The 19,348-nt window shown below is 46.4% G+C and overlaps 1 protein-coding gene across 1 annotated transcript in view; it reads right to left on the reverse strand.

Annotated features, from left to right (window-relative positions):
- Positions 1–11,555: 11,555 nt before the first annotated feature.
- The window catches only part of HS6ST1 (heparan sulfate 6-O-sulfotransferase 1), a 46,649-nt gene continuing 38,856 nt past the window's right edge, over positions 11,556–19,348 (reverse strand). The window contains exon 2 of the mRNA XM_054575078.1: positions 11,556–19,149. Within this exon, the coding sequence (XP_054431053.1) occupies positions 18,441–19,149 (709 nt within the window). The 3' untranslated portion in view covers positions 11,556–18,440. The remainder of the gene's footprint in view (positions 19,150–19,348) is intronic.

The following is a 19,348-nucleotide window of genomic DNA, read 5'->3' on the forward strand; positions in this document are numbered from 1 at the left end:
AAAATACACAAGCCTTTAAGCAGACTAAGCAAGAAGAAAAGGGATAGGACCCAAATAAATGATACCAGAAATGAAAGAGGAGAAATAACTGGTATCACAAAGGGTTGTAAGAAATTACTATGAGCAATTATATGCCAAGAAATTAGAAAACTTCGATGAAATGGACAAATTTCTAGAAAAGTATAACCTTCCAACACTTAATGAAGAGGAAGCAGAAAACCTGAACAGCTGGTGAAATTGAAGCAGTTATCAAAAAACTCCTGGCACATAAAAGCCCTGGACGGGACAGTTTCACAGGAGAATTTTACAAAGCATTTAAGGAAGAGTTTACCCCTGTCCTCAGACTATTCCAAAAAATCCAAGACGAGGGAATACTCCCAAACTCTTTTTCTGAGATCTGCATCATCCTAATTCCAAAACCAGATAAACACACAACAAAGAAAGAAAATGACAGACCAATAATACTGATGAGCATAGATTCTAAAATCCTCAACAAAATATTGGCAAACCACATCTAGCAATACATTAAAAAGATCATCTACCATGATCAAGTGAGATTCATCCCAGGGATGCAGGGATGGTTCAATGTACTCAAATCAATAAACGTAATACATCACATAAAAGACAAAACCACATGATCATCTCAATAGGTGCAGAAAAAGCATTTGATAAGTTACAGCACCCATTTGTGATAAAAACACTCAGCACAGTGGGAGTAAAGGGGGCATACCTCAACATAATTAAGGACATATATGAGAAATCTACAGCCAACATCATACTCAATGGGCAAAAACTAAAAGCTTTTCCACTATGATCGGGAACAAGACAAAGATGTCCGCTTTCACCACTTCTATTCAACCTAGTATTGGAAGTCCTAGCCAAAGTAATCAGACAAGAAAAAGAAATAACCAGCATCCAAATTGGAAAGGAGGAAGTAAAACTATCAGTTTGTAGATGACATGATAGTGTACACAGAGAACCCCATAGACTCCCCCCAAAAACTACTCGAGCTAATAAGTGAATTTGGCAAAACAACAGGAAACAAAGTCAATATTCAGAAATCAAAGGCATTTTTGTATGCCAACAGTGAAATAGCAGAAGCAGATTTCTGTAGAAGAAAATCCCATTGCTCTAGGAACAAGAAAAATGAAGTACCTAGCAATAAATTTAACTGAGGAGGTAAAAGAACTGTATGCAGAAAACTCTACAACACTGAAGAAAGAAATTAAGGAAGACACAAAAAAATGAAAGCATATACCATGTTTAAGGATTGGAAGAATTAACATCATCAAGATGTCCATACTACCCAAAGCAATTTATAGATTCAATGCAATCCCTATTAAATACTAATGTCTTATTTCACAGACCTAGAAGAGACATTTCTAAAGTTTATATGGAACCATAAATGACCCCGAATAGCTGCTGCAATTTTGCGAAGGAAAAACAAAGCAGTAGGGATCACAATACTGGACATTAAACTATATTACAAGGCCACTGTAGTCAAAACAGTCTGGTACCGGCACAAGAACAGACACATGGATAAATGGAATAGAATATAAAGCCCTGAAATAAACCCATGTCTCTTTGGTCAATTAATATTCGACAAAGTGGGCAGAAGCTTAAAATAGACTAAAAATAGCCTCTTCAACAAATGGTGTTAGGAGGCTGAACAGCTATATGCAAAAAATTGATATTTGACCAGTAACTGACACTATACACAAAAATAAACTCAAGATGGATAAAAGGCTTAAGTATAACTCGTGACACCATAAAAGTCCTAGAGAAAAACATAGGCAGGAAACTCTCAGATATCCCAGGCAGCAATATTTTCACTGATATGTCCCCTAAAGCAAGGGACATAAAGGAAAGAATAAACAAGTGGGACCTCATCAAACTAAGAAGCTTCTGCATGGGTAAAGAAAACATCAGCAAAATGAAAAGGGAACCAACCGCATGGGAAAATATATTTGCCAATGATACATCAGGTGGGCGTTTGATCTCCAAAATACATAAAGAACTCACACAACTCCACTCCAAGAAGACAAACAATCTAATTTAAAAAAATGGGCAAAGGACCTCAACAGACAGTTCTTCAAGGAAGAGATACAGAGGGCCCAGAGACATATGAAAGGATGCTCAGCATCACTAACCATCAGAGAAATGCAAATTAAAACCACAATGAGACACCACTTCACACCAGTCAGAATGCCATCATAAACAGATCAACAAACAGTGGGTGCTGGAGAGGCTGTGGAGAAAAGGGAACCCTAGTACTTTGTTGGCTGGGAATGCAGACTGGTGCAGCCACTGTGGAAAACTGTTTGGAATTTCCTTAGAAAACTAAAAATGGAACTGCTTTTTAACCCAGCAATTCCACTGCAGGGGTTATACCCTAAGAATCCCAAAACACCAATTCAAAAGAACCTATGCACCCCAATGTTCATAGCAGCACAATTTACAATAGCCAAGTGCTGGAAAGAACTTAAGTGCCCATTAGTAAAAGAGTGTATCAAAAAATTATGGTGCATTTACACAATGGAATACTATGCAGCAGAAAGAGTTACTACTCTTTGGGACAGAATGGATGCACCTGGAGAGCATTATGCTAAGTGAGAAGCCATGGAATGAAAGACAAATACATTGTCATCTCACGTATAAATGGAACCTATTCAACAAAACAAACAAGCAAGGAAAATATAACCAACAACATTGAAAGAAACAGAAACCAACAGAATCAAGTGGGAAGGAGGGATAGAGGGTGGGGAAAGGGAAGGGAAGGGTAAGTCAAGGAACATGTAAAAAGGACCCATGGACAAAGCCAAAGTGGGTAAGGATTGAGGCGGGGAGGGGGCATGGGAATGTGGTGTCAGAACAATGGAGACAAATGTATTTGAACAATCAAAAATTAAAAAAAATAAATTAAATAATGATATATTGCACTGTTAATTAACAAAACATATTGAGTATGAATAATTTTTCAAATTCATATGTATTGCAGATATTCTTTTTTCCCCGATGTTTTGGTCTTTCATTTTCTTTACAGTGTCTTTTAAAGACCAGAATTTAATTTTAATGCAGACAATTTTAAAATATCAATTTTTTCCTTTCTTGTTTATCCTCTTTTTGGCCTTAAGAAATTTTTCTCTACCCCAACATAGTAATGATTCTCCACTGTATGCCCTTTTAAGTGTCTTTGGTATGTTTTCCATATTGATGCTTGGAGATTTTCATACCCTCCAAGTGTCTTCACTGCCTCTCGGCCCCGACAACGCCTCTGTGAGGCTGGACAGCTGTCTTCATGGCATGGGTGAAATCGACCAGGGTGGGGGTGGGTAAGGTGGGGGCAGCAGGTGCGCAGCTCAGTGCCTGGGATGGGAAGGTAGGGGTGGGGTGATGCTAGTGGGCTCAATCACTGCACCGGCTGCAGTGGGAAGGAGGGCGGGTAGCTCCAGCGTCCTGTGCTGGGGTGCGCCAGGCCTGCCCCTCCTCCCTGTGTCCAGCATCTGCGTTTAACTTTGCAGTCTTGGATTCTGGCTCACCTGGTCTCCAACCTGCTGTCAGAATTACGTGATGATCATCGATTATTAAGGTCAAGGCGAGAGCAAGGAGGCTTACCCCAGAGGAGTGGTTCCCCACAGTTCACACCACTCTCTATTGCCTGGACCCAGCTTGCTCTCATTCTTCTCACCAGGCACCTGGCGGCGTTTGCAATTGAGATCGATTCTCTTTTTCAAATCTGAGGTTTGTTAGATGGAGAGTAATGCCAGGCTTCGGGAGTCTACCACTGTTTTTAGTTCTGGTAATTACCTAAATAGTCTAGTCTGAACGGTGCAGAAAAACAAGAAAAATAGCCTATACTCTTACTTCAAAAATAAATACTTGTGTATTGTTTGTGTATATTCTGTGTAATCTATTCTTTTAAACGCCGTAGAAAGATCTACTGTGTCCCCTGCCGTGTTCCAGTTGGGGCCCAGGCCCGGAGGGCTGCCTGGGACTGAAGGGGCCACAGACACAGCCAGGTCCACCCTGATGTGTGGGGAACACAATGGATGGTGCCTGTCCCATTGCTGGATGAATATGGTCTTGTTGTATGTGTCAAGTGGCTAAGGACAGGGTTGTCCATTGTCCCCGGTCTGTCAGAATATGCTGAGGCGGTGGCCCAGGACAGCAAAGTTCAGGAACGTGGCTGGCTCATGTCCCATCCCTGAGCCCTTCCTCCGGACGCTGATGTCCGGCTCTCCTTTGGGATGACAGCAGAACCGGCAAGTTGCCATACATACTTGGGGTCCTGGGGCAGAGAGCCCCACTGCAGTAGGGGCAACTTCAGGGCCCGGCTCCCACCTGGGTAGCAGAACCACCTGCCCAGCTCGCCACTGAGCGAAGACTTTTCTGGATTCTCGAGGACTCTGGGGTTGGGTGACAGGGCCCATGGGGGAAGCAGTGGCAGAAAGAGGAGCTGCTGGATGCTCGCTGCCCAGTTCCCAAGGGACACAGAGCCCTCTGCTGGACATGGTGGTCATGATGGTCTACAGTCCAGAAGACACGACAGCCCTTTTGGTGACCCTACCTTCCAAAGGAGGGTTTTAATACACATGGAAGTCTTTATGGGGCAGGTGGCATCCGGGCTGACTGTGAGGTTTGAAATGTGTGGTGCCCAACAAGCCCACATATCCCGTTCGTAATAATGACATTTATCTAAGAATGAAATACAAATAGTATTCTTTCAACTTATGTATATTGCTTTCAAACATCTACTAATTATTAGCACATACATACTTGTTAAATGGTTTGGACCTAACTGCTTAATAAATGGACCCCTTAGGTGCTTCTGAGACATGAGAGAATATAGGAACCTCTGGTTTAGATGATTCCTCCTCTGTAAATTAACATCTGCAGGAGTGGACATAGGTGTGTGTGGTTTGGCAGTTCATTTTAGACAAGCAGGACACCAGGGGGGGCCTGGATATCAGGGGAAAGGGCAGGGGTGGAGGCCCAAGCTCTCCTTGTGCCCTGAACCGCTGATGGGCAATGTTTCTTCTCTGAAAGCAAAACTTTACAGGGGACTCCAGGTGTGATTTTTATTTATACCTATGATGCTGACCAGCTAATGAGGTATAGCTGGGCCTGAGGAAAGTGAGGAATGGTGGGCCATGGACTAGCGAATGACTCATGTAGGGCTGTGTGGAGCATGTGGGGAGCATGAGAATGCTGGTGACTGTGTTTCTGGTGACAGCCCTACACTCCTGGGGCCCTGTGTTCACAGCAAGAAAAATTGTAGATCTTCCCAGGGTTGAACATCAGTCGACTTGGAAATCAGCTGGGCAATGTCTGTTAAAATTAAAAATATATTTGTTTTCTGGCACAGCAGCCTCTCTGAGCAATTGTTATAGAAATGAAATGCAGTGGCTGAAGCTGTGTGCGCAGGGAAGATAGCACTGCCCAGGAGTGGGAGCAAAGTGACTGCTCACCTCTGAGGATGGCTGAGTAGATCACAGCCATCCACACGTGGAACTGTACGCAGCCGCCAAAATACACTTCAGTAGGAAATTTCATAGGGATATCTATGAAGTATCATTGAATGAGAAAATTAAGATGCAGAAAACTGTGAAATAGGATCCCACTTTGTAAAGCAAATGAACCAAACCCTCTACCTATGCATGTGTATAGGTACATAAGTATTAATATGCATATATGTGCTGGATTATTTTTATATGTGAGTATGGAGGTAAAATATGAAGAATCCATGGAATACAAATTAGGTTATTAATATAGAATGTATGGGAGACAAGACGTAAATGAGAAAAAGTGGATATGGAAACAAGCAAAAGGAAAAGAAGGGATTAAAATAAAGCAAATTCACTCTTAGACATTTCTATAGTGCTACATGCTTATATGCATTTACATACACATAATGTATACAGACGCTTTTATGTACCTAAAGGTGTGCGTACTATAAGAACAAGGCAGATTGGGATTACAAGCAGTTCTGTTGCAAACATAGTGGCAGAAAACAAGCATATATTTATGCTCACAGAGTCTGCGTGTCAGGCACTTTCAAAAAAGCTCATTTGGGCACTTGGTGTCAACTATTGGTGGGGGCTGCAGCCATCTGAAGACTCAGGGCTGGAAGACCCACATTCCAAGGTGGTGCACTCATGGCTGCAGTGCAGTGCTAGCTGCTGGCTGGGGCATTGGTTGCTTTTAAAGTGGGCCTCTCCTTGGAGCTACTTGAATATCTTTGTGGCAACATCTAGGGTGACCACTCTAGATGAACTGCTCTAGCAGGAAATCAGCCATAGAGAGTAGTGAACAGATACGTGTGGCTGTGTTCCAATAAACGGTATTTATAAAAATATCTGGCCTGTAGGATGTAATTTGGTGACTGCTGACATGCAGCCTTATAGCCCATGCTTAATACTTTGACTTTTCCCTTGAGGGACATAAAGAACCACTGGAAGATTCTGAGCAGAGAAATAATGGCTAATTTTTGACAGGGCCTCTCTGGTTGTTGCGGGGAGGACACTTAGATGGCTCAGAGGGAGGTCGGACTCAGGGAAGAGGCTCTTGCCATGATCTAGGGAACCAGGGTGCTAATGATGAGGGTGAGGGAGGATTAGCTGTGCTTTGAAGCTAGACACAGATAGGCTGATTAATTCACTTAGAAATACAAATGCAGACACCTCGTTAGTCCTCAGCCCTGTGTGGCTGTCCTGAGTTCAGGGCAAGTGTTGTATTGGTTACTCTTGACTGTGACATGGCTGCTGTGCCTAGAGATGGAGTGAGCACTTCCTGAATGCGTGAAGGCGAATTCCAGCCCAGAGGGAAGGCTTAGTGGCTGTGTGGGGAGGGGCCTGAGGCCGGTATGGTGTCCTCATGATGTCTCCGGCTCTTTTTATTTTGTGGCTTCTACTTCCAAGATCACCTCATTGTTTAAGATGGGTGCTTTGTACCAACCATCACATTTGTGTCCTAGGCAGCAAGATAGAGAAAAGTGAAGGGCATGCCCTATTCCTGTCAGGAGGCTTCCTGGAAGTCTTATGTAACATTTATAGCTTCATTTATTTGTCCAAAAAAGACAAGAACTAACTGCAAAACAAAAATTAATAATTTAGCTTTTATTAAAATTCAGAAGTTTTCATCAAAAGAATTCATCAAGGGAGTCAAGCCAAAGACTGGGAGAAGGTATTCAAAATTACATACACCTGGCAAAGAGTTCCTATCAAGACTATATAAAAGATTCCTACAACTTAGTAAGAGAAAGACAACCAATCCAATTTTTTAAAAAATTGAGTAAAAGACACATTGCAAAAAAAAAGATATCCAGATACCCATAAGCATTCAAAAAGTTACTTAACATCATTACTTATCTGGGTAATAAAAATTAAAAACCACGTGAGAGACAGAAAGGCCTCACTTGACATTGATGGATTCTTGGGCACTGTGACTTTAAGCCAAATGAAGTCTAACAATTTTCCCGCAGGTTAATTAATATAAATAAGAATTAAGTTCCTATGGCATATTTCTGGTCACAAAGACCAAGCTTCTAAATAAACACCCAAGACACTACTAATATTAAACATTAAAATAAATGTGTGCTATATATACATTTAAGAAAAATTAAAAAAAACAAGAAAGAATGACTTTCCAGTTCAGGATTTTAGGTGGCTAGAGGCTGTCCTGACAGCTCAGGGTCCAAGGTACACACACGCTCACACACACAAACACAAATACACATGCACCTACATACGCATGCACATGTACACACCCATTCACACACATTTAAAGACATACACACTCACATTCACAAGCACACACGTACATACACACTCACAAACACACATGCTCACATATACACATGCCCATGCACACATGCACATGTGCTCACACATACACTCACATGTGCTAACACACATGTGAACATGCATAACACACAATACTTGCACACTCATATGCAAACATACATATACAATCACTCACACATATGCAACACACATACAATCATATAAACATACTCAGACACATACCATACACACACACAAACTCACACACTCACACACACATACACCCTTACACTCACACACTTACTCATCTGAGACAATGCAGACACACCAGTCCACTTCACATGAACATCCATGGGATGTGGGAGGAAACCAGAGTCCTTGGAGAAAACCACTACATACATGTGTAGATCACACACATTCCACACAGACAGTGGTCCTGGCCAAGAATTGATTTTCTTCTCATCAATATTAAAATAAATGAAATGATGTTATTTGATGAACTGCTGTACCTCTATTCAACTACTGGAATGACTGAAATTGATGACTGACATCAACAAATGTTGGTAAGGATGTGGAGCAATGGAAACAGTCATCTACTGCCTGCGGGGGTGAAGCACTTTGAAAAACTGGAAGTTTGTTATAAAGTTAAAATATAACTTTATATGGACCAGAAATTCCACTCTTTGGTATTTATCCAAGAGAAATAAAAGTATATGTCCACATAAATAATTTAAAGCAACTCTATTTATAAAAAGCTAAAAATATGAAATAACTCAATGTCTAACAATGGGAGAAGGGGTAAAGAAATTATGATACGTTAATATGACACAGATATAAAAAAGCACAGAGGTCCCTCACTGCAGGCCATGTGCTCTCCAGGGCCAGCTAGTAGCAGAGTCTGCCCTCCTATAAGACTCTGAGCCTGGCCTGGGACCTTGTAGCAGCAACCATAGCTGGAAGTAAAGGGTGTTTAGAGCTGGAGAGGGTACCTCCTATGGGCAGACTCAAACTACCAGTGTCTGTGAGGAGCTGTAGGTAACACACATGGTATACAACATGTACAGAGTGGAACATGTACAATATGGAATAGTGTAAAATATGCACAACATGCAATATGCACCACACAGCACATGCATATAACATGTAACACACATGAGGCACACAATGCACGACATGTGATATACAGCATGTAGTATGCAGTAAATAATATTAGTACATTATTCACAGAATATGTATAGCATATAATAACATATAGCATTTAACGCATAATACAGTGCCTGCTACAGTTACACACAGTGTATAACATGCATAGCCTATAACATACACATCAATCCTATGTGTATGGCATATAAAATATACAGCATCTAATATGTATAGCATGTAACACAGCACATAATATGCATTGCATATAACATATAAAACATGAATCATGCAATATGTATTGCATGTGCACATCACATGAGTGCATGGCTGTTGTCTGCCCCTCCATAAGGCATGCCTTCTTTGGGTGCGCTGACCTAAGGGAGGAATAGCTTTTTCTAGTGGGTATCACTAGGCTTGTTTTGCCCCCTCCTTAGCCCTCTACCTTTATTTTCCTCTTGAGCCCTGGCCTGAATAAGCTGGGTTACAGAAGGGGGCGCTTTTGTAATGTGGCTGCAAGCAGAGAAAACCCAAAAGACTCTTCTCTGCAGGAGCCCCTGGATCCATTGTTGGCTGGTCATATTCACAGTGCCAGACCTCTGGCTGCCTTGTAGGCCTGACCCTCAGGCTGGGTGTATCAGGAAAGCTGGCATGCCTCCCCTCAGTACTGCTGTGGCTCAATCAAGGGAGAAGCATCATGGAAAGAGGACTCCTGGTGGCTGCCCTGAAATCAGGGTCTCTAGGTTTGTGTTCCCCCAGAAATAGATGCAAAGATTGAACTGCAAGAAGAGTATTCAGGAGGGGATTCTGAAAGCTCCAGTATGTACATGAGGATGTGGAGAAGGCCAAGGAAGGGCGGCTTATCTAGCAGATCCCACTAGGCAACTGGGAGTCAATACCCCTGAGAACCCAGGAGACTTACACTCTCCTATCCTGGAGCCACTGATTCTCTAGCTACAAACACCATCTCACAGGGTGGCCCAGACAGCTACAACCTACCTGCATCTCAAATCTCACCTGAACTCTCCTTTACAGTAGAAACCACACTCAAGAAGAGTAAGTGTTTTTGCCCCAAACTGGCACATGGAGGAGCTGGATGTAGAATTTCACACCAGTTCCTATGCCAGTACATTCAGGCCAGATGGTCAAGAGAGCATTTGAGGAATGGCCTGAGGGTAGTGGATCCTCTAGAGGGAAGGCCAGCTCATAATGGCCTTCAAGGACTGGATCCTCTAAATGAACTGAAAAGATCTGGCCTATCACCTTGGCCCTCAAATAAATGCCACTGGGTCAGGGACGTCTGTTTTCCCTCTTGCTGGGGAAACTCAGAAATATTAGGCATCAGGAGGGCACAGTCTGCTGGCAGAAGGTGGGAGCATTGGGGACTTGTTTTGTCCTGATGTCAACTTTCTCAAGACATTGCCTGAGGTCCTTCAGCATGCAGCCTCCCTTAAGATGATCAAACAAAATGTTGGCATCTGTCCTAGGTTAAGAATAACCATGTCCAAAAGCATCTTGGTTAAAGTAAAATTCTTCTAGAGAGGCAACCTCTGCCTTTGGGAATGTGAAGTAGACATACTTTTCCCTATTTCTCCTGCTAACTACTATGGAAATCCCTGGATATTTTATAGAGATAGAGACAGAAATATATAGATATTTATATATCTAGATAGAATATCCACCTATCTGTATGTAACATATATATTATCTATCATTATCTAACATCTATCTATGTATCTATCAATCATCTTCTAAAAGATAAAGAAGATGGACCAGTGAGGGACCCTGAAACCCAAGGAATGATATGATGAGCTCCTGGGTTTTCTTTTTGTCTCTGTGTCCCAGAATTGGAGCAGAAGCAGCCAGCAACCTAGAAATGCCAATGAGAATGAACAGAAAAGCCCCAAGAGAGCCTGCTCTCTTAGCCAAAAGACCAAATAGAAAATTCCTAGTCAATGATCACTCTACTCCAGGCCAATACCACAGCTCCTACCTCCCACTGGCAAAGGTTATGTGGCCCCAATGTCCTTGCTAAGTCGTGTCAGAAAAGGCTGCGTAGGGAGCCAGAACTTTTATCCTCACTGCTTGGAATAAGTCTGGGACAAGTGTCAGTAATAAGGAGCCCCAGATTCATGTGGCAAGAGAGGCCAAATGGGGAGCCTGTTATTTCCACCTACTCTTGGGCCTCTGGTGGAGATAAACGGATGTGTGCGGAGGCTGGGCTTACTCTGGGTGATGCATGATTGCTCTGTCATTCATTCAGCAGAATGACAGGAAACAAACCCTTTTGAAGCCCGTTACCCAGCCCCACATCTCAACCTTGGAGTTCCTTGTCCTGTCTGGCTGAGTCCTTCTGTTTCAGTAACCTGAAGCCTGAGTTGCAGCTTGAGCTTCAACACTGACTCATGTGCTGGCTCTTTTAGTAATAATTTTATTTTGAGAAAAATAAAACTATACAGAACTATATAAAGAATAACATGACAAACCCCCATGGACTCACCACCCTGAAGTGGCAGTTTATTATTCTTTAATTTGCTTGTTTTCTAACTATAACATGTAAAATGTTACAAAGTTAAAGTTCTCTTATTCCCCCAGCCCAAGTCCCACCCTCCCTCTTGTTCTTCAAATTCTGGCAAAATTACTGTCATAAATTTAGCATTTATCTTCCATTTTGCTTTGTGTTTATTTTCAGCCGTCTGTTTTGCATAGGTAATTCATTTACTTTTCAAAATTCAAGAGGTACACAAGGGTATACAGAAAAAAAAGCCCCGTTTCATTCTGTGTTGTAGCACACCCATGTGTATGGAGCTCAGAGCAGCAGGTGGGCAATCTTGAAGCAGAACATCCCTAGCAGGGGGAGAGGAAGCAGGGCCCACTGCTCCTCGCTCAGGATTGTTTTCCAAAGCTGCAGTTATTACCTGCACATTGTTTGGCTGGGGTAGTGGTGTAGCCACATCGCACTGTGAAGGGCTGGGAAGTGTATGGAATCTTAATTGACTTTGGCTGGCTGTGTTCCCATTGATAGGTAAAGAAAGGAGGCTAAGACAAATATCAAGGGACAACTAGCAGGCTTTGCTGTGCCCGAGTCTTAAATCTCTTGAAGTGAAAAACATTTCCTGCGTGGAGTGAGTGCCAGCTGAGAAGAGGCAGATTCTGCCATGCCCCATGAAGCATGTCTCTATGTGTTCTGTGAGCACAAAGCTGAACTGTGCTTCAAGCTGCTTCTCAAATAACAATGTGTTATTTAAGCTGGAAGCCCATCCTGCCAGAGCCCAGGGGCCCTTAGAGCAAGCACCCCTGTGTGTGGCTGTCATACCATAGGTCTGTCCCCTAAGATGGCTCTGTGCAAGCACTAAGCTCATGTGCTCAGGGGGGCCCTGTATCCAGCCTTGAGGCTTCTGGGGAAGGGCAGCACCACCCAGAGCAAAGCAGCACTGCCAGCCCGCCAAGATTGGAGGAGCTAGGCTGTCCCCACAAGTTCTGGAGAGGCCTCTTCTTGAAAGCTCAGCTTTTTAAGTGTTTCCCACAGTCCTTAGGTTTCTTTTCACAGAGACAGAGAAATCCCAGGGTCCCAGTGATCCTCAGAGCAGGGCAGGAGTATGGAGTCAGTGAGAATGGGCCCATCAGAGATGGTAGAAAGCTGGGGTGGGGACGGGGAGACTCGCTGGGCTTCACTGCTGCACATCCTTGGCCTTTGCCAGGGTCAGGCCTTGGAAACAGCGTAGGTGGTCTAAGGGAGAAACCGTGCCTGGCCCAGTTGCAATGGTGTGGAAATACCTGTGTGGCAAATTAAACAGAGCCAGCATCCCATGGCTGCTGAGTGGGGGAACTGTCTGAGGTGAGGTTAAAAACCCTGTGCCTGAGGGATTGAGAAGGACCTGTTAAAGGGGGTGGGGCTAGAGAGAGGAGTAGCAGGGCCAAGACAGCTGATGTAGGGGCTCATCAGAAGAGCATCAGAGGAAACAGGCTAGTAGCCCCCAGAAGGATATCTGTGCCTCACCCAAGCTGAGACAGTGACACGGAGTTCTTACTGCCCTGAACACTCTGCAGTGCAGTCAGTGAGAACAAAGGCTGGTGGTCTTGGTCAGGGTTTGACAGCCTTCTTGATAAGGTGGCAGGGGGCAGTGGAGAAGGCCATGTGTGAGCAACTAGCCAGCCATCACTGGGTGACAGGAGTGTCCCCTGGGCCCTGATGCCACCCAGAGAATATAGGGGGACCCCTAACATCCTGGTTGTAACCAGGAGAGACTATTAAGTTGAACCAACAAATTAAGGAAAATCAATCACTCTCCAGAGGGAATGGGAACAAAGTCAGGATGTGAGCGGTTTCTTTAAAAAGGGCACGTTTTGGGGAGTCTGGGCAGTGCTATGTAAATTCAGACCCCTCCGCTGGGCCTGCACAGGAACCCAGGTCCCACCAGAAAGCCTGGGCCTGGGTGGGTTGGAGTGGGAGGCCCAGCTGGCATGGGGCCAGAAAGGTCCTTTATACAGTATTTGATGGGAGAAAAGGCAGGGTAACCCACCCTAACAAGATGGCACTGACCAGGTGGAGATGGATGGGGCTGGCAGGCTGGGGACTTTGAAGGTTGTCCTTCCCAGCCCCTCACAGTCCTTCGAGGAGAAATAAAAAAAGAGAATAGTCCTTAGATGTGCCCACAGGAGGAGCTAGGCCCACATGGCTTTGCTCTACCAGTGGGCAGTGAAGTGGGTGTGACTTGGTGGTGGGCAGGGTCAAGACTGCCTTTTTTTTTAGCATGACTTCTTTTTAAAGTTTTCTTTTTAAGATTTTATTTTATTTTTTTTAGAGAGAGAGGAAGAGAGGGAAAAAGAGATGGAGGGAAACATTGATGTGTTAGAGAAACTTCGATCAGTTGCCTCTTGCACTCCCCCAACGGGTGACCTGGCCCACAACCCAGGCATGTGCCCTGACTGGGAATCGAACCAGCCACCTTTCTTTGTAGGCCTACACTCAATTCACTGACCCACACCAGCCAGGTCAGGACTGTTTTTAACGAGTCTCCTTGTGGCAGCCTGTCTGTGTTTGGGGTTGGAGACGGAGATGAAGGCAGTATGAGGTATGCCATGCCCAGGTCTGTTCCTTCTCCAGAAGCAGATGAATCCTTACAGCAACCTTTCCATTTCACAGAGCAGGTCAGTTATCCAACCGGAATCTAAACCCTGATCTGACAACAAAGCTAAAATCCTGGAAGATTTCTCTGTGCTGAGCTACAGTGGAGAGCCAAGGCCACGTTCCCAACAGCAGGGTCTTCATGGAATGAGGTGAAGACCTCCAAGTCAGGCCTTGTCAAGGGGCCTAGGTGCCTATCTTGGTCCACTAAGGGGGGAACGTGTAAAGAAGGGACTCGGTCAGCCAGAAAGGGTGCTGGGTAAAAGGTCCCCACAACATTGATGTACCCAGTGCCTTCCAGAGGCCTCCTAGTCTTGGAAGTCCCTGAGACCAGGTGCATGCCCTGGAGGGGACTGCAAGCTCCTCCCCCTCAAGGTTGGCCAGCAGCCCCCAGGGAGCCTGAGTGCTCTGCACTGGGAGCCTGAGGGCCAGAGGATGGACTTTTCTTTGTGCCACTGCAAAGTGGACCATGTCCAGGCAGAACAGGTCAGGACTACTTGCCCTACGGAGAAGTTAACTAGGCACAGAGCACCATGTGAGGACAAGTGTTTGCCTGAAGGTTCTGAATGTGAAGATCTAGGGAAGCATGTAGGTAGTAGGCCCACCCCAGGGAGTAGCAACTGCTCATCAAAGCTGAAATGTTGGGTGTGAAGAGGGATAGTAAGAGAAGCAGGAATGGGGTGGAATGGGGCTGGGTGGCAACTCGTCACAAAGGGAGGGGGAATTGTCCAAACCTAGGGACCCACGGAGCAAGGCTTGCCCAGCAATGCAAGAGGGCAGAGGGACATGAGTGGATGGGTGGGATCAATAGGCTGGGTTGGCACAGGTAAGTGCAGGGATGGGGTGAGGAGCCAGGCAGGGACCAGGAGCTTCCTGGGTCTCAGAATCAGACTTAGAAGTAGTTTTCCATTTTACTACAGGTAAGAGAATGAAATCCCCACTTTAGGGATAGGTGTTCTCAGGACTGATTTCACCTGTCTCATCTCACATTGGCCCCACAGAGCTGAATGGAGCCTCCCTCCCCTGAGTGGAAGGCACTTCCATCATGAGTTCTTGAAGGAGCCGCCGGCTGAGGGCCCCAATTAAGTGTCCCGAGAGGTCTCTGTGCAGGTTTCTCCACACCATGCTCTTCCTTTGCAAGACTCTACTTTGTTATTAAACAGGGATCAGGGACCAGATGGTCAAGAGCATTGTCTGTTTTTGGATCTGAGGATAGAGTTTAAGGGGGCAGCCCTGTCTGCCTTCCTCTGCATCTCCCATGTATGCCACCTCCTGGTCGCTGCCTCCAGCGACCAGGAAGTGGCACTCTCTGGGTACTGGCTCTGACCAGGTCCTGGTTTCTGCTCTGCCCTTTGTCTACTTGGTGGGTCTGCCGTTCCCCTTCTGTAGGCCATCTGGCCCCTCCCACCAATTCCTTCTCCTGTGTGCACAGTCCAGACAGATTCCAGTTGTAGATTCTGTGAAGGGGAAGAGATGCCTTTAGGCCTTGAGGTATGAACCACTTAAAAGCTTAAAATGCAAGCACGTGGTGCCTGCATTTCTCTCACCCTAACACTCAGCTGGGCTCATTTTTTCAATTGCGGTGGTTAAAAATCAATAAATTATTCTTTATGGCCGTGATAATCACATCTCTTACTTTCACAAAGCATTACTCAGTGAAATAGAGTGTTTAATGCCTCTCCTTGGGCCGCCTGCACCTGAGGGAAGTCCCTCTGCTCCTGTGTCAAGTCCTGTGCTCACCGATGTACATTTTGAATATCAAACTGAATACTGGGCAGACTGCTGTCACCACAGACCACAGCACACCCAAGGCTCCTTTTCAGGGTTTATTTCAATCAGCTAACATTTACTCTTGCCCTAGACAAAAACAATTAGATGATTATAACTTGTTTTCCATCAACTCATTTTTTGTATGAATAACCAAAGATTTCTTCTCAACATTTTTTTTAATAAGAAGCTATAAATAAATAAAGCTTTAAATGCTCCTGGGTTCAAGTTAAACACTTCCAGTTCCCAAAAAGTTCACAGACTTGGACAATCCTGTTGTCCCTGGTTCCTTCCCTGGGAAAGGACACTGCAGGCCTGTGTGGGGAGTGAGTGGCTTACTCACTGCATATTTGCTTCTGTACACTCAGCCCTGGCAAGAGCCCCTAAATGGGGCCACCCCGTGTCAACTGTGGAGCCCGGCCATTGGCATTGAAGGACACACTGTAGGCACAAGGAACCTTCCCCCTAAAGCAGATGGCCTCCATAGGAAGTGCCAGACTGGAGACCGGAGGGGTAGAGGGAACTGCCAACTGGCATGTCTCTGAGCGTCAGCCTTGGTGCTGGCCCGAGACAGGACTGCTTTCCAGATGCAACAAAGAAACTGAGGAAGACCTGTGTTTCCATGCAAACTGGAACAGGCTATAAGTTAAAACATTCCAATATATACATAACAGATCCTACACTCAGGCTTGCACACCCAGGAAACCCACTGCAAGGCCTCAGGTAGAGACTCATACCCTGGAGTTGGCCACCTCTTGAGCTCTCGCAAACATGTCCTGCCTGGAGTATGCCTGGCCCAAGTGCTGAGCATTACAGAAGACACATACTCTCCTCCTCCACATGTCCTTTGCTTTCTTTTAAAAGAGCCATTAAAATGGATGCTCATCTCCTCAGCATGATGCACCTACTCCTCAGGACGGTCCTGAGTTGGGCTGGCACAATACCCATCTTGACCTGCTCACTGCTCTGCCTTTGGACAAGATGAAGTGGTCAGTGTAGGAAGCTGAAAGAAGTAAAGTTAGATAAGCAAAGACTAAAGCCACTTTCTCCTGGGCAGCCACCTCATCTGACAACAACGAAGTTTTTCCTGTGCTACAGAAGGTTCCTTGCTTCCCCATTCCTCACTCCCTGGTGAGACAGCTGGGGCAGGGAACCACCTGCAGGATCTGCCTATGAGGCCTATGGCCCTTATTGCCCTCCTTGAGGCAGGTCTGTGGTCTCTGGGCATGTGTTCTTTCTTTCCTGGAGAGATGGGGCATCTGTCTACCTCAGTGTGAGGCTCACACTCAGCTCCCCAAAATGCGGGCTTTGGACCTCATTCACAGAGAGCACGCTCAGATGACACTGGCTTGATCTTGGAACATGGCCTTTCCAATCTGTAGGGCTGCTGGAAACAGGGCCTGACCAGCTAGGGAGGATAGGGATGGGGCAGGGAAATGCAGGGAGAGCCCAGGGTGGGGAGAGCTGTGAATGTGGGTATCAGGGAGCTAGCCACCGAGAGCCATTTCCTCTAATCCTAGCTGAGAATCTGAAAGCCCTAGATCCCTTTCCTGGCCATCCAAAACCACCATGGCCTTGAGGTGCGGCTCATGGACAGCAGCTGTGGTCTGCCATGTTCACACCAACGGACGCTTAACTGGACTTTTATACGTGAGATGGTGGAAGCAGTAGGGTAGGGGCTCTGAATGAATGTGCAAGTGATGGGCTTAGGGCAGGGCAGTCCGCTAACAAGTCCCAGGGGTCAGAAAGGAGAACAGGGCAGGGGGGCCTGCAATTATGATCTCCCTTACTGTCTGAGCTGATCTGACTGGGTGGTCACCCCAAAGGCCAGCTTGGATGCAGCCTTCCTACTCCTGGAGGCATTCTCCACAGCCTCCTCAGTCTGATGACTTCAGAAAAGGGGTGAGGATCCAGGGGGTGTGTCCTGATCTCCTGACCCAAAGCAGGGAGCCAGAGAGAGAAGGAAACTTCCCAAAGGCTGGAATAATCTTCTCGGCCTTAGATGGGTGGCTCTGACAATGAAGATGGGCAAATGTGGAGCTCCATTCCTGATAACACCTCAAAGGGCTGCCATGTTCCCAGGGAGGGGGGCTTCATACAGGCCTGGGGCAATGGGGCCACTGAAGGCTGAGGGGCTGCTGGGATCACTTTAGCCTGAGGACCCCCAATGGCCTATGCGAGGAGAGTGGGTAAGTATGTAGTGGGCGTGGATACTCCTGTCCTGGGAGGGCCGCTCCCCACTCTCAGCTCCACTGTCTTTTTGTCTTCATACTTTCAGCTGTTCTGACAGTGAGGTGGGGGCCTGGAGAGCAGGGATGCCACCTGTACCTGATCTGTGCAGCCGTTACCGGGGCATCCTTCAAGAACGTTTTCCTCTGAGCCAATGGGTGTGATACAGGTGGGTTACCTAGACCCCAGGCCTGGGAGAAACCATGAGAACCAGCCCTACTGGGCCAGCACTGACTATCCCTGGTCTTTGTTCAGGAAGCTCCCACCCTCTGGTAAGCAGGTCTGGGACTCTTCCAATCAGAGTAGTGGGCAGGCAGCCCTATGCGAACCATCTGTCTGTCTGACTTCAACTCCCCTCCCCTTACTGTCCCTAAGGGACTCTCCTGGGGCTGCCACTACCACTTCTCGATGATGTGGCTCATGTAATCCTCCGTGGGCACCCGGCCTGGCTCCTCGGAGTCCTCCCGTGGCAGGGCCTCTTTAGCTCGGTGCAGCAGACGCTCCTCACGGCTTCGGAGGCGCTGCTCCCTGCGCTCTAGCTGCCGCTTGTACTGGTAGCGCTGCTGGAACAGGTCCTTGGCATAGTCGTAGAGCTGCATGTCCAGGTCGTTGAGCTCCTCGATACGCCGGACGGTGTCCTCATCTACCTCCACGCCGCCTGCCCTGGTGCTGTTGTACTGCATGAAGGGCCGGATGAACTTGAGGTTGAACGTCCGCTCAAACAAGTACTGTGTCTTGCGCTGGAACTCTGTCAGGCCAAAGAAGGCCATGCCCCGCAGGTTCTTCTTGGCACTCTCCAGGAGGAGCTGGGCCCGCTTGCCTTCAGGGATGAAGGACAGGTTGTAGCAGCCCACCAGGCTCAGATCAGCCAGCATGCGCACCTGGCGGTTGTTGGCCAGGTTGTAGGGGCAGTCCATGAACTCCTGCAGTGTGCAGCCGGACCAGTCTGTGCCTTCATAGCACGATGGTAGCTCCTCGGGTGTGGGCGTGCGCCCATCACACATGTGCAGAGAGGTCTTCCATGTGGCCCCACGCTGCACATGTCTCCATTCACTCAGGTAGCGGGACACAGGGTCTCGCAGCAGGGTGATGTAGTAGAACTTCCTGCAATGAGATAGGGACTGGGGTAAGGCGAAGACTCAGAATGCAAGGGGACCATTATTGGGCGAAGGAGGGAAGAGGCTGGAACCTCAAGTCTGACTGTAGCGCCATCGTGTTCTGCAGGGCCCAGCCTTGGTGCCCTCCCAAAGGCCCAGGATCTGGTCTCTGGAGGCCTTCCCCGAAGTCTCATGCATGCTCTCCT

The sequence above is a fragment of the Pteronotus mesoamericanus genome, unplaced genomic scaffold, assembly GCF_021234165.1.
Source record: "Pteronotus mesoamericanus isolate MK-2021 breed Mesoamerican mustached bat unplaced genomic scaffold, CSHL_Meso_final contig_27, whole genome shotgun sequence".
NCBI classification, from domain to species: domain Eukaryota; kingdom Metazoa; phylum Chordata; class Mammalia; order Chiroptera; family Mormoopidae; genus Pteronotus; species Pteronotus mesoamericanus.